The 13,780-nt window shown below is 40.9% G+C and overlaps 1 protein-coding gene across 1 annotated transcript in view; it reads left to right on the top strand.

Moving 5' to 3' along the window:
- The window catches only part of STAT4 (signal transducer and activator of transcription 4), a 33,991-nt gene extending 21,001 nt beyond the window's left edge, over positions 1-12,990 (top strand). The window contains exons 9-23 of the mRNA XM_065751136.1: positions 699-791; positions 1,662-1,721; positions 2,427-2,444; positions 2,524-2,617; positions 3,366-3,410; positions 4,931-5,014; positions 5,778-5,876; positions 6,743-6,878; positions 8,035-8,087; positions 8,888-8,982; positions 9,216-9,352; positions 9,783-9,974; positions 10,367-10,433; positions 10,935-11,043; positions 12,078-12,990. Coding sequence (XP_065607208.1) covers positions 699-791; positions 1,662-1,721; positions 2,427-2,444; positions 2,524-2,617; positions 3,366-3,410; positions 4,931-5,014; positions 5,778-5,876; positions 6,743-6,878; positions 8,035-8,087; positions 8,888-8,982; positions 9,216-9,352; positions 9,783-9,974; positions 10,367-10,433; positions 10,935-11,043; positions 12,078-12,104 — 1,309 coding nt within the window. The 3' untranslated portion in view covers positions 12,105-12,990. The remainder of the gene's footprint in view (positions 1-698; positions 792-1,661; positions 1,722-2,426; positions 2,445-2,523; positions 2,618-3,365; positions 3,411-4,930; positions 5,015-5,777; positions 5,877-6,742; positions 6,879-8,034; positions 8,088-8,887; positions 8,983-9,215; positions 9,353-9,782; positions 9,975-10,366; positions 10,434-10,934; positions 11,044-12,077) is intronic.
- The last annotated feature ends 790 nt before the right edge of the window (positions 12,991-13,780 follow it).

The following is a 13,780-nucleotide window of genomic DNA, read 5'->3' as shown; positions in this document are numbered from 1 at the left end:
CTGTCATCAAAACTCAGAGAAGCTAAAGGTACCAGAGAGTTTCTTGTGTACAGCACTTAAAGTTTTGAGGTCAAGTTCTGACTCTATGTGAACGCCAAAACCCACTTATTTCAATCACATATGAAGTGCTGAGAATTTTTTGTAGTGAAGTGGTAGAACCTTCTCTTTTCTCTTCCCCATCAAAGTATTCTTCCCTCCCAAATTAATCCATCTATTCATACATAATACATTGTCATGATTTGTCTTTTCTTTTGTACCTGCTACACCAGCAGACAGACCACAGGTGGCTGTTCTATTAGCTGTCTGAAAGTAAAACATATTTTATTAAAAAAAAAAACAACAATAAAATAACAACAACGAGATCTAATTTCATTGGAATCGGGTTCAGAGGACTTCTATGTCTTGATTTATGGTTCTGATAAAAGGCTAGATCATTCAATTGATATTTCAGCCCTATAGAATTAGATTTTGGTTTGGTTTTAAAAGTATTACAAATATCTGTATCTTATGGGAACAATTCAAGTGTAAGATAGACCCCGAGATCATTTAGAAAACTGGGAGTGGAAACACGTCTTCCATTTTGGCATCTGTAGAGAAATAAGTCTCAAAAAAATAGATATATAAGTAGATACAGCTTAATATATGTTTGTTAATGCATATTCCTCTCACTCGATTTGTTTTGTTTCTTTTCACACCAGTTCATTTGTGGTGGAAAGGCAGCCCTGTATGCCAACACACCCCCAGAGGCCAATGGTTCTCAAAACGTTAATACAGTTCACTGTAAAATTAAGGTAAGGAAAGCAAGTCCGATATCAGTTCCTCCCTTTGTATGCTGCACTTTACCCTAGGAGACCATTTCAGGATCTATAAAGTAAAACATTACAACTTCTGTGTCAGAGTCAGGCAGAGACCCTTTTGACTCTGGGGACAGCTTTCTCGAGCAGGGGTCTAAAGGCCACCAAGCCTGTCACTTGTAATAAGTAGCGATGAAGAGCAAACAGCGGAAGAAAGACAGGCTGACTGAGGCCAAAAGTCAGCACCTTCAGGAATCTATATTTATTGGATTCTTGGTTTAATGACTTTGCAAGCTAACAAGTAATGATCCACATCACACCAAGCAACATCAGAATACTCAGAGCCACTGTAGCACATTAGAAAGAGAAACATCTGCAGCCTGGGACATGTGTGATTGGTATATCAGTGACAAGTTATTTCTCTCCCACTGGCTCCTTGCTTGACTGTAAAATGAGGTAAGATCACAGAGGATCTCGCATCTCATTTTCATCCAGCAGCAAAAAGAAGGCACAGAACGTGGGAGAGCAGGACTGGAAAACGTATAGAAAGGAGAGCGCAGTGCAGATATACAAATCCATCTCTTATCTTTTCACTGTCTCTCCACCCACTCCCTCAAACATAAACTTGCAGGCAGGATAAAACACTTACCACTGGATAAACTCATCCCTCCTTTTGTGTATAGGACCCTGCAAATCGTGATGTAATCCTGGGTGGTCAATGTTTTCAGATTATAATCATTCCAAATATTGTGATGTGGAGTTGATGTCCTCTAATATTTTCTGCTGACATATTTGTTCGCTACAGTTTTTGTTGTTGTTTGTTTAGTTTTTTATTTAGTGTTCATTTTTACATTTTCTGTTTTCAAGGCTGCTAATTAAATTGCCAGAGCTGAACTACCAGATCAGAGTGAAAGCAACTATTGACAAGTAAGAAACCTTTAAGTGAAGATATTAGATAATTCTCTTCCTACAGGGACTATACAGGTTTTTCATTAGCTACCCTATCTGCTTTAGATTTTGCTTAAAGGGGGGAAGAAACCAATACACAGTTAAAACATCAGGGTAGTGAGGGTAACAGCTCTCTTTGTTGTGGAAAATCTCTTCGAATTTTAAAAGAAAGCTATCCTGAATCGACATTTGAAATTGGAGACATTGGCCATTTAACATTTGTTTCAAGCCTTAAATAAAATTCAGCCTTAACTAGTGGCATTGCTGAAAACTTTAAATCAAACTGTTGCATTTATGGGATAGTTGCTCCCCTCTTCCTGTGCCAATAGTCCCAGCACCTTCAATGCAGCTGCTCCAAGCATTACACACCATTTGTGCTTGGAAAGCTGGGGCTGTAATTAGTAACTATGGTGGCTTACAGTGTTTTACCTTTGCCTGACATCAAGGCCATTACATAAGCTCCTCCTTCCTAACAGGTTCAGTACTCCTTCATGCTCACATTACTTCTTACAGCAATGATGAACAAAATCCCCAGCTCCTACTACGGGTTATAACCTTCTAAAAAGGAACTGCAACAGATAAGGCAAAAACGTACTGCCTCGAGATAGGTTGCTCAGTGCAAGCACAGCTTACACATTCACTCATTCATCACCTGTTTCCTCCCCTGCCCCTCTTCTATTTCAGGAACGTCTCAACAGTAAGGTAAGAAAATAAAATACGAGAGTCCTTCAGCTATCCAATGTGTTTCTGCTGGAGTGTGTACACGTAATGTTCTCCACAGCAATCGCAGATTCGTCCTGTGTGGAACACACGTGAAAGCCATGAACATGGATGAATCTGCCAACGGCAGCCTGGCCGTGGAGTTCCGACACTTGGTAAGCTTGGCTGCTCCTTCCCTGCCATGCCCCTCTGCCAGGGGAATAAGATATGCTGCAAAAGCTATGCCAGGAGAACTGTACTACTGTCACATCTCCACTCGTTTTCTTCTCCCTTAAAGATCGTTTACTCCTACAACTCCTGTGCTGCACTCCGTACTGCTGTAAAGTGAGACTGTATTTTCACAGAGATTACAAAACAAACCCTACCTAGTGCCCGGAGAGGAAAAGACCAACCACACTCTTTTACACACAAACATTGTTTTTAAACAAAAGGAAAAAAAAAAAAAAGCCAGTATCAGTGTGAAATACACAATTGAATCCTTTAGATCAAAGCCTGAGGCAAACGTGTTTTGAGAGCCTGCAGAACTGCTTCTATAGGTTTCCTAATGTCTCAGTGAGCCCAGGCTCAGCCGAACCAGGCTCCCTCACCCACGGTACTTTTTGGCTCAGCGTGCAGGACATCACCGCGGGTGTACAAAAACAGCCTTTTCTACTATCACACCCCTTGCAAGCATCCCGATTAACAATTTAGTATGTTATCTTCATTGTAATAAAGTTAGCTGCTTAAAAAACATCTATCAAAAGGCCATTCACCAAATGGACTTTGCAAGGCACAGAGCCCTTGCCACACCACACACTGAAAATAAATCCTTATTACACTAAGGGCATCACAGCTACAGTTGGCATTCTTTATGTACTCATCTGTAGTTTCTCTGCCACATAATTTCTGTTTTGCTTTATACAGCAGCCGAAAGAAATGAAATCAAGTGCTGGAAGCAAAGGAAATGAGGTTGGTGGATTTATTTTAGATGGTAGCTTTGATTACTCTCCCAAGTATTTCAGATTTTATTTAAATCCAACAGCAACCGTATGCAAGTAAATTAGCTTTATGAAATATGTACTCTCCTTGTGAGTGTCGAACTCAATAATCATGCGATTGTATGAGCACAGCGAGAACCTTTCAGAGGTACTCAAGCCTCAGTTATGCGGCTCGAGGTTATGTATTTAAACAGCTCCTGTAGAAGATAGGAAGTAATAATCTGAACGCATGCACGCCCCTGCAAGGCCTTCTCTTTGGTCAAAGAGTTTACCTTTTGAAAAAAAAAAAAAACCCACAAAAACAAGCTTTTCGAGCACAGGCACAGTAAGTTTAAATACGCGTTCTGCTGGCCACGTTTACTCAGAGGTACTCGCCCAAATTCCGCGTTTGCCGCCTGAATCCCGGTCTGGGGCGCCCTCGTGTGGTGGCGGCGCAGTATGACAGCTCAGGCCGAGCAGCAGCCACCCGCAGCGCCTCAACCGCAATCGTGAGGGGCTGCGGGGGATTAGGACGCCCAAACCGTGACTGGTTCACTGCTAGCTCATTCCCACCAGCGGGGCTCCTGCTCAAAGCACCGTCTGGAACCATTTGCCTAACAGCAGCATATTCACAAACTCGGTTTGTTACGCTTTTTCCACAATTTCAGGTTTTTCTAAATTATAATAGGGCAGAGAATGGAAGTTTCCCAAACTTTTTCAGCTCTTGTCAGCTGGATTGATTTTACCTGTGTTACAACATTTCAGTTGTGGAAGTATTTGGATTCAGGAATACAAACTTCCCTTCTCTTCTCTCCTTTCTGCCTTGGTTTTTTAAGAGGTATGGCAAAACAAATATGTGATGGGGAGGGAAAAAAAAAAGCAGGAAAAATGGCAGAAAGATTTTTATATTTCCATCCCCACAAGTCGAAATATCTATTTTTAAAGATGTGCTTCCTAAGGGGCAGAGATTTGGCTGTTGACAGAGCTATGCTAGTTTGTAATCCAAATAAAATGTTGTAATACAAGCTAGTCAGCTATAACAGATTGTTTAACAAGAAGTTTCTGAGTATACTTGAAAGAAAGCAAAACTGTTTTCTGAGACAGGGGCCTACTTGTGTGGTTCCTACAACCGCTTCTTTTGTGCTGCTTTCTTGTTTCCTCTTTGAAGTTTAACATCCGTGTTTAGATTGGGGCTGCCAATCAGCAAAGAAACTTTAGCAAGAGAGGGAGACAGTAGCAGACACAAAGGAATCTGTTACATTTGCGCATACACGTGCAACACCAAAGCAACATTTTTACCCAAGTTGAAAGTTAAGAGTCTGAAATCATTGCTTTAAGAATGCCCAGGGTTGCAGGTTTTGTTATGGCACAAGCATCATCAGAAAAAAATCCACCAGAGATCTGGACTAACAAAGGGTTTCCTTCTTTCTCTGCTCTGCTTAGGAATTAGATGTGCCCAGACTAAACGCCAAGCACACACTCACAGTTTTATAATCTACTTTTTCCCTTTAGGGCCCTCATATGGTGACTGAAGAGCTGCACTCCATCAGCTTTGAAACTCAGGTCTGCCTGTACGGGCTGACTATCAATTTGGAAGTGAGTATATTCTGGACAGATTTTGTATGTTGAGAACAAGCAGCATTTTCCAGTGGCTCACAAGGAACAAGGTTGTTGGGCCAGACTGCAGGCCCATCTATTCTAGATGCTGTCTTCAGCAGTAACCATAAGTTGCCAGATTTCCAGAACCACATGGAAGGCCACACAGATTTCAAGCAACGTTTTTAGCCCTTCTACGCAGAAGCTGAAATGCAGACTCTCATGGTGACTTTGGTACACTATGAAAAGACAGTACATCTCGCTAATCCAAAGACTGTATGCTCCATGTGAGCCAGTGACAAAAAAAAAAAAAATCCCTATCACATTCACTAGAAGGCACAGCCCTCAATTAAATATCATAAGACATTAGAGAATATTATGACAACAATTGCAAGCTACATGCTGAGGACATCCCCGCGTACCTAAAACAGATCATCAGAAACAATGTAGTGACCAACACTACCAGGAGCCACTTTTCTGGCTGCGGAAAGACATGCAAGTCAATCTTCTTTACAACTTTCAAGCAGCTAAAAGCTAAGCTTACTTCCCAGGCCCAGCTAACCTGAAACGTGTGCACCTTCCAAAAGCATTTCTCTCTTGAAACACAGGCTGGGCAGCAGTTAGCAACAGTTGGTCCCACTCTACTATGCTGGAATGGCCCAGGCCCAGGAACAGTATTTGGAAGGGGCAGGAGAACAAGAAAGGGCCAAAAGGCAAGTAATACAGCACTGTCATTACTTACTGTGTTCATTTTTTCCACCAGACAAGCTCTTTGCCTGTGGTGATGATCTCCAATGTCAGCCAGTTACCCAACGCATGGGCTTCTATTATTTGGTACAACCTATCCACCAACGATCCTCAGGTAGGTCAGAACACAAATAGTGGCTTTCTGCACTGTCACGCTTCTACTATTTGGCTGCCAAGTACATTCATTACAAAAAGGCTGCTTCCCCCTCTTAAGCAGACTTTATTTTCTTCAAACACACAGTTATTACACTACTTTATTTGTTCTTTCTTTTGTTCCCTGCCCGGATGAAAAACCATATGCCTCTTAGCCTTCATATTTTAGGCTGAAGTAGTAGTTCACTAACTAAGGAAAGGTGACTGCCCTTCTTCACAACTTCCCCAGGTCAAATTTGTCTTCCTCAAACGTGGTTGATTAAAATCATACACAGTACAAAATAATTCCACAGGTGCAATTCAAAACCACTGAAGTAGATAGACGGTTGGGTCTGTAATGTAATTAAATGCTACTTTCCCTCATTTTAGAGGAACTAGTGCTTTGCACAGAGAAGACTGCAAGAGCCAGGTAGCACCGTGCAGTAGCTTTAATGCTGAGCAAAAGCAGAATCATTATTTCCCTGTCTCCTGCTGGCACAGCACAAATTTTAGATTCAGTGCTGTTACAGCGTTTGCAAATTGCAGAATATAGTGCTGCATTCATTGGACAGGCATTAAGCATATTTCCACTGTCTTAAAGTGCATTACTATCAGAAGCATAGCAACGTATTTTGTCATCCAAGGTATACACACTCCCATTCTCTCCAGGAGCATCACCCTATAGTTTTGCTACTAACCAGGAAGGAACCAAAGTATCTTTGTCCAAGCTTATTTCTGTTGTTTTTAAACACTTCTGCACTCTGCTGAAGCACTTGCTGCTTTGTTTTAAAGCCTGCAGTGCTTTCCATAGTCGCTAGTTGTCTAAACAAAGCATTCATTCTGTTGCAGAATTTATCTTTCTTTAATAACCCCCCTGCTGCCACTCTAAGTCAGCTCTTAGAAGTACTGAGCTGGCAGTTTTCATCTTATGTCGGCCGCGGACTCAATTCTGAGCAACTCAACATGCTGGCAGAGAAACTTATGGGTAAGCCTGTAGAAACGTATAGACCTTATTTTTGAGGGAGAAGGACTCTTACATTTGACAGCCAAAGGTAACAACTTTAAGCGTGACCTTCATTTCCACCCTTGACTTCAAAAATACCATTGTGACATTGTTTTTCTTTAAAGAAAAGCACACGTCGGCTTATTCTCACCGCAAAACGATTCAAGCTCTGAACATCTAGGCTGCTAAGCTGAAGAAAGAGGGCATCAGAGTCACGTTCAACACTATTTTGTTTCCTTAGCAAGAGTTGTTATCTCCAGCATCAGATATCATAAGGAAGTCTTTTTGCTTGCTTATGGGATTTTGGCTTTTTCGGTGGCAGCGATGAGCCGTGTTTTGTTTTTGCTTTTTAAAGTATCTGTTCACTGGGGCCTGCTTAGTTCTGGGATCCATCTTTTACTCACAGCGACACAGAAATGAAGCCCTGCATGGCTGAAAGTTTAGTGAGACAAGCAAAAGAACACTTCAGTCTGACTGTATTCCAGAAGGGAGAGGCCTCAGGGGAAGGCTGGCAGAATAAAAGAGAGCATTACCTGTTTCTGGGGAAGAAACTAGCATAAAATGTACGTGAGCTACAAGAAACTACAAGCTGAGGGTGTAACGATGCCTCTTACTGCCAGGCAAGAACTAAAGTGCCTGTCAAAAACTGGATACAATCTTTACTTCTTACTGCTTTCAAAGCTGGAAAGCTAAGGCCAGTTTCCTTTAGTAAAGAGTGCCTTTTCTAATGGCTTCTCGGTTTGTTAGTTAATGGAGTAGAAAGACACCACTGCTAATCGGTGAGAATTGTAAGAAAAAAAATGTCTGAAAACTTGGAAGCTTAAGATAGGGCGACGGCCAAGAGCAATCAAGCTTGGAGTGAAACTAAAACTGAACACAGAGTCGCATCAACAAAGCCCTAGACAACTTTAGGCCAAGATTCCCCAGGCTATCAGCAGCAGCTGCTTCAGAAGGATACACAAAACTCACCCTCCAGCTGCACACTCTCTCCATGCATACATACACCCCCTAGCAAGCCCCTCTCAGTCCCTCTTCAAGTCTGGAGGGTCTATGCTATTTCTCAGCTGCAGGAACGTTGAACAGTACCTCTTTCAGAACTTCAGAAAAACAGACTCACAGTTTTCTATTTTGCTTTTAGGGCAACAGGTCAGTTACAGTGACTACCAGCTCTCCTGGGCAAAGTTCTGCAAGGTACAGTTCTGAAAGTAAAAGCACAGACTCGTCTTTAACATCCTCACATCTAACTCTGTTTTACTGATGTCAGTGATGAGATTCTCACTTGCCACATGTGGGTGTTGTAGCCCAGCACAAGCAAATGAAGTCTAAAAGTTTCACAACAAAAATAGTATTTTCTGAAGTTTGAAGCTTGGGCTAAAGGATCATTTACAGCTACATTTATACAGGTACCAGAAACTGCCATTATAGACAAGTATGCCTTATATATTTCTGTAAATCATAGAACCATATCGGTTGTAAAAGGCATCTAAGGTCATCGGGTGACACCAGATAATCAATACAGATTACATTACCGAAGTTCAGAACACATTTTTCATAAAGCATACAGACATACAGTATGCTTTTCCTATGTGCTCAGTTGCAACCTAAATTATTTCAAGTCTGTCAACGCATTCAGTAACTTGGATAGGAAATAACAGTGCTGAACAAGAAGAGTATAAACACTGTTCACACTGTAATATTAATACACATCCAGAACCTTGGAAGTAAGTTTGAACTCTCAAAATTGAATTCAATAATGAGAAAAAAACTTTGAACATGCTTTTTTTCTTTAAAAAGAGGGAGCCCCAGTGCATATCTTAAGAAATCTTAGTTTTTACATTAGGCTTAAGCAGAGATGTTACTCAAGCAGCAATTCAAATCTGTTATTTAAATAGACACTAGATTATTCTTAAGGAATTGAGACGGTTATGTCACGTGGCTGTGGTGTAACAACATTCACACAGTGTTCTTCTGTTGCACGTATTTCTCATCAGGAACATTTACCTGGAAAATCTTTTACCTTTTGGGTTTGGCTTGAAGCTATACTGGACTTAATTAAGAAACACATTCTTCCTCTTTGGATTGATGGGTGAGCAAGAAGTGAAAACATCCTCATATTTATCTCTCTCTGCTTTATCCTCTTTTCTTTACTAGCAAAACAGAAGAGAACTTGCAAAGAGTCAAACACTTCTGCCTCTTTCTCCCCCCTTATGAGTTTTCAAAATCTTTGCAAAAAGGGAACACCTCCGAATCTATTAGAAATGCAGGACTAAGTCCATAATTCTTGCAAAAGTAAAACTATGATTTCCTATTACACTTCAGGTACGTAATGGGATTTGTAAGCAAAGAGAAGGAACGAATTTTGCTCAAAGACAAGACACCAGGAACATTTTTATTAAGGTTTAGTGAAAGCAATCTGGGTGGAATTACCTTTACTTGGGTGGATCAGTTAGAAAATGGTAAGTGCGATTAAAAAATAATAACATAGAGCTCAAATCCTTTGGTACAATTGTAGCTACAGTTGGTTGAGGGTGTTTTTTTGTTGTTTGTTTGTTTGCTTGTTTTGTTGTTGTTTAAAAGTAAAGTTCATGCAGATCATGTGTCAGTTTCACTTTGGGTGAGATGCAAGTATTATTTACTGAAATGCAAACCAAAACTCTGCAAGCCTTCCTCTCAGTTCCTTATGTTAACATGAATAGGTTCATTAGGGGATGTACCTGCCTACGGCAGGCGTTATCTGTGTTCCCACATGCGTAGGAAGATGCCTTGAAAGAGAGTAAGGTTGGTACAAAAGGTAAAACCCATGCCAGTGTAAACTTAAAAGAAAGGCAAAAAGCATTTCAATCAGAGATGCTGATGTAGCAGCTTCCTGCCCTTGTGTTTTTACAGGAGAAGTAACATTCCATTCAGTGGAACCCTACAACAAAGGCCGCTTGGCTGCGCTGCCCTTCGCTGACATACTGCGAGATTACAAAGTCATTATGGCAGACAACGTTCCTGAAAACCCTCTGAAGTATCTGTATCCAGACATTCCCAAAGACAAGGCCTTTGGCAAACACTACAGCTGTCAGCCAAACGAAGGTTGGGCTCTGTTTCTGTACTTACTTAATCTGAAGCTGTGTTAGAGACAGGGCTCTGTGCAAGCACTGGCAGAACCGAATCTAGAGGCTCAGAAGTACAAAGCTTTTGGAGTTATAGCACGGTCCTTTTCAAAGCCTTAACAAGATCTCTTCTATCAGCCATTGTGGTACACCTCAAGATGGTGATGTAGCTATTTCTGATGGAGGAAACAGGCATTTCTCTGAATAAGACCTGAATCTGGACACTAACCTCAGGAGTTCCCCCATTTTATCGCTGCTTATTTAACCACCTATGTTTCTCATTTAAGGTATTAAGGTCTGCAGTATAACCAATTTCAAACAAATAACAAAACTGATGGGCAGTACTTAATTTCTCTAATATTGACCTTTTAGTTTCCAAACCCTCGGACGGAGGAGTGAAAGGTTATGTTCCTTCTGTATTTATCCCAGTCTCCAAAATGTGAGTAACCTCAGAGATGCACTACACTCTGGATTTCATTACATTTACATACTGTTTCAAACTTTTCCTCACCTCTCTTTCCCCAGTTCAGATAGTTTGGGACAGCAATGTATCTCAGCTTTTGTTTGGCCAAATACTGCTAAAAAGAAAAAAGGGAAACAAAGAACTTGACTAGAGCGCTCCTCTCCTCCATGTGGCAAAATATTTGTCAAAACTGAATGCAAGCTTTACGGTACTTTGGTCATCTTTTCCTGTTCCCTTTTTCAGCAGCTGATATTACAGCATCAGGCTTAACCTCTCTCTTTCTTAAGACCTATTCCCTACATTTTTAAACACACAGTCAAGGGCATAAGCTCTCAGGGCCGCCAACAAGCCCAAATATAAGCTTAACTAACTCAATTAAGCATTCAGTGTAAGTCATTCACTATAACCCACAACAATCCTCCACAAAGTTGGAGGGATTTAGGTTATTTTTAATATTTTTTCTTTTCTTTTTTTAAGCTTAAATGATTCTACAGATCCACATTCTCCATCAGATCTTCTTCCAATGTCTCCAAGTGTTTATGCTGTGCTGAGAGAACATCTGAGTCCCACAGCCATCGAAACCGCTGTACGTAGTGAACTTTCCCACAGATAAGAGAACACTTAGCAAACAGTGCATGCCACACAGATGCTAGTTACAGAAAGGCTACTCGTACCATGATGGAAATGCTAGAGCTCATCCATCACTTGCATTGTGAACCAGTGGTGCAGATAATACTGCATTTCCTACCCCAACGCAGACAAGATGCTGTGGTGCACTTGGATGTGTTGTTTGATATGAAGTTGTCTTGCTTCCCCGCTAGTGAACCACAAGCAATCAAACCCAATACGAAATGTGTCCTTATTTGTTTCAATACATGAGAATAGTTCTGACTTTCTAAATCACATTTGTGAACTTGTGATCATCACCTTCCTCCAGGGCCATCACCACACAAAAGCTATTAGCTTTGAAAGGGTTTTGTTGTTCTATTGTTTGCTTGGGCTTTCTTTTCTATTTTTTGTTTGATTATTTCATTGTTTTTATGTTGTCATTTTCCATTTTTCATCCTATTTACCCTGCTAAATGAGAACGGAGGAAATACAAAGCTTCTTTATCATCCCAAATTCATGCAACATAATCTACCCAGGTGCTGCTGTACTGAAGTACAGTAAACAAAGTTATTATCATTAAAGCATCACATTTTCTCCGTGAGGTGTCAGTGACAGAGCACTGTGCAATGCAGATAACAAGAATTAAACCTGCAGCAGAACAGGACAGTTTATCCTACTCAGTAACTGTCTTAGTAAGATACTCTTTCTGCAGCTTTGCTGAACTCCTTTCCATTGCCCTACTCACCACAAAAGCAAAACTCCAGTAAGAGCCTTTCTGTCCAAACCCATAGGTACAAGAACCACAGAAATTCATATAAAGATGCATCATTTTGGGGGGGCTGTTTTCCAAAGGGCAGTACTAGATGTTGTAAAGAACTAGAAAAGAGATTTTAGGAGCCTGAAGGGTCGTCAAGACAGTACTGTAGCTGCCTTGAGGTTTGATGTGGAACTCTTTGAATGAGCAAGCGGTAACTGCCTTGAGACTGATCTTTTTTTTTTCCCCCTTTCTAGCTGAGTTCTCCTTACTCAACCGACTGAAGTTCCCATACTGGAAAAATAAGCAATCGTGTGGACACTGAATGGGTTAGAAGAGTAATAGATATTTTTTCTGTCATCTCCATAAATCATTGTTTCCTGGAAACCATTCTGATGCTATTCTCAGGCCTCCATCTGTTTTCAGTTCCAAATAAAGCAGGTATTCTCCTCCTAGAGGTTACATAGTCACCTGGGACTGCTGCCCTCACTGATAAAAGGTCAAACCCATTTCGACCTGCAGGTCATTTGATTCCAAAGGGGTCCAGTAGGTATGAATTCCTACCTGCAGAATTACTGAACAGATATTTTTTTGCCTCTGATAACAGCATATAAGGAAAATTAAAGACTCTAAGGTGCTTGAGGAACTCAATTTTTATTACATTAACTAGTATGCTCATCTTTTTGTGTTCCCTCAGTTTAGCTTTTATTTTAAGGTGAAGGTTCTTGTCTCTCCAAGTTCAGTAGCATCCAGGGCTTATCTTCTCCCCAGGATGAACCACCTCAAGCACAGACCATCCGCCACAACAGCAGAAGTTCTGAGAGAGAGGAAGGCAATGCTGGAAAAAGTTGGGGTGCTCTCTGGTAAATGCAGACTGGGAAGAACAGATTCAAAAAATAATTACTCAATTGGCATAGCATTTTCTGACAAATTAGGGCAATTAGTAATACCTGACGATGCTACATGCCTGGCAAGAGACTCATTTAATAAGCAGGATAGCTGGTTTTATACTGCCTCTGAAAAACGTTTTATTTTGCTTATTCTGGCATACGTAAACATTGGCACATTTGCTTGTTTTACCCAATATAATCCCCAGGCATTCTGTTAATGGAATAACAGAATGGTAGCTCCAGGGCCATTGTCTTTCACATGTCCAGCCTCATTCAGACTTAACTCTTGTGCACGACATAAACGGCTAACGCATACAAAGTTCTTAAAACACACCAACGCTTACTCAGGAAGAGCACGAGGTGCAGATGCGTAAACCCAATTACACAGACATCTGGGATGAAAACAACCCCCTTGCATCAGTCAGATTTCAGTTTCATTTCTCTTCCTTACTCTCCCCCCTCACCCATACTGCTGCCATTAGTTAGCAATGTTTCTGTTAGAACAGAGAGACATCCTTTCAGGCATCACTGAAGACCAACCACATTTCTGTAGTTGATCAATCTGAGTGATTCAAATCTAGCTGCAGACTGGAATCACATTTCCTCACAAGCATCACATAGAAACTCTTTTCCTAAACAACAACTATTGTGTACATACATCTGATAACTGTAACTTATGACCGGTATGAATAAAACCAGCCTCTGATCTCAAGTTGGATACCAGGATTTCTGTGGAACTCAAGATAAAAATCAAAATACAGACTGAGAATTACAGCATCATCTACACTGAAAAAAAAGACCCTTCAAGGCCACTTCTTTTTGTTGAGCACAAATCTAAACTACAGCAACACAAGACTTCAACAGCAGCAAACAAAACCTCACCTCGCACCGCACGCCTTTTCATTCGGACCTGTTTTCACCATCTTAATACAAACAAAATGGATTCTGTCCATCTCAAGGTCATGAGAAATACAGTCAAGGAAAAAAAGGGTGCAGACATGGCATGTGAATCAGTCTTCCTCCCTTTCCTTTCTGCTTCCTGCACAATTCAATTATTTTTCTCGTCACTG

This window comes from Cyrtonyx montezumae, unplaced genomic scaffold, assembly GCF_038088225.1.
Source record: "Cyrtonyx montezumae isolate F1298 unplaced genomic scaffold, pur_monq_1.0 scaffold_7, whole genome shotgun sequence".
Lineage (NCBI taxonomy): Eukaryota > Metazoa > Chordata > Aves > Galliformes > Odontophoridae > Cyrtonyx > Cyrtonyx montezumae.
The sequence above is the reverse complement of the archived record's forward strand: the minus strand, read 5'-3'. Positions and strand labels throughout refer to the sequence as shown.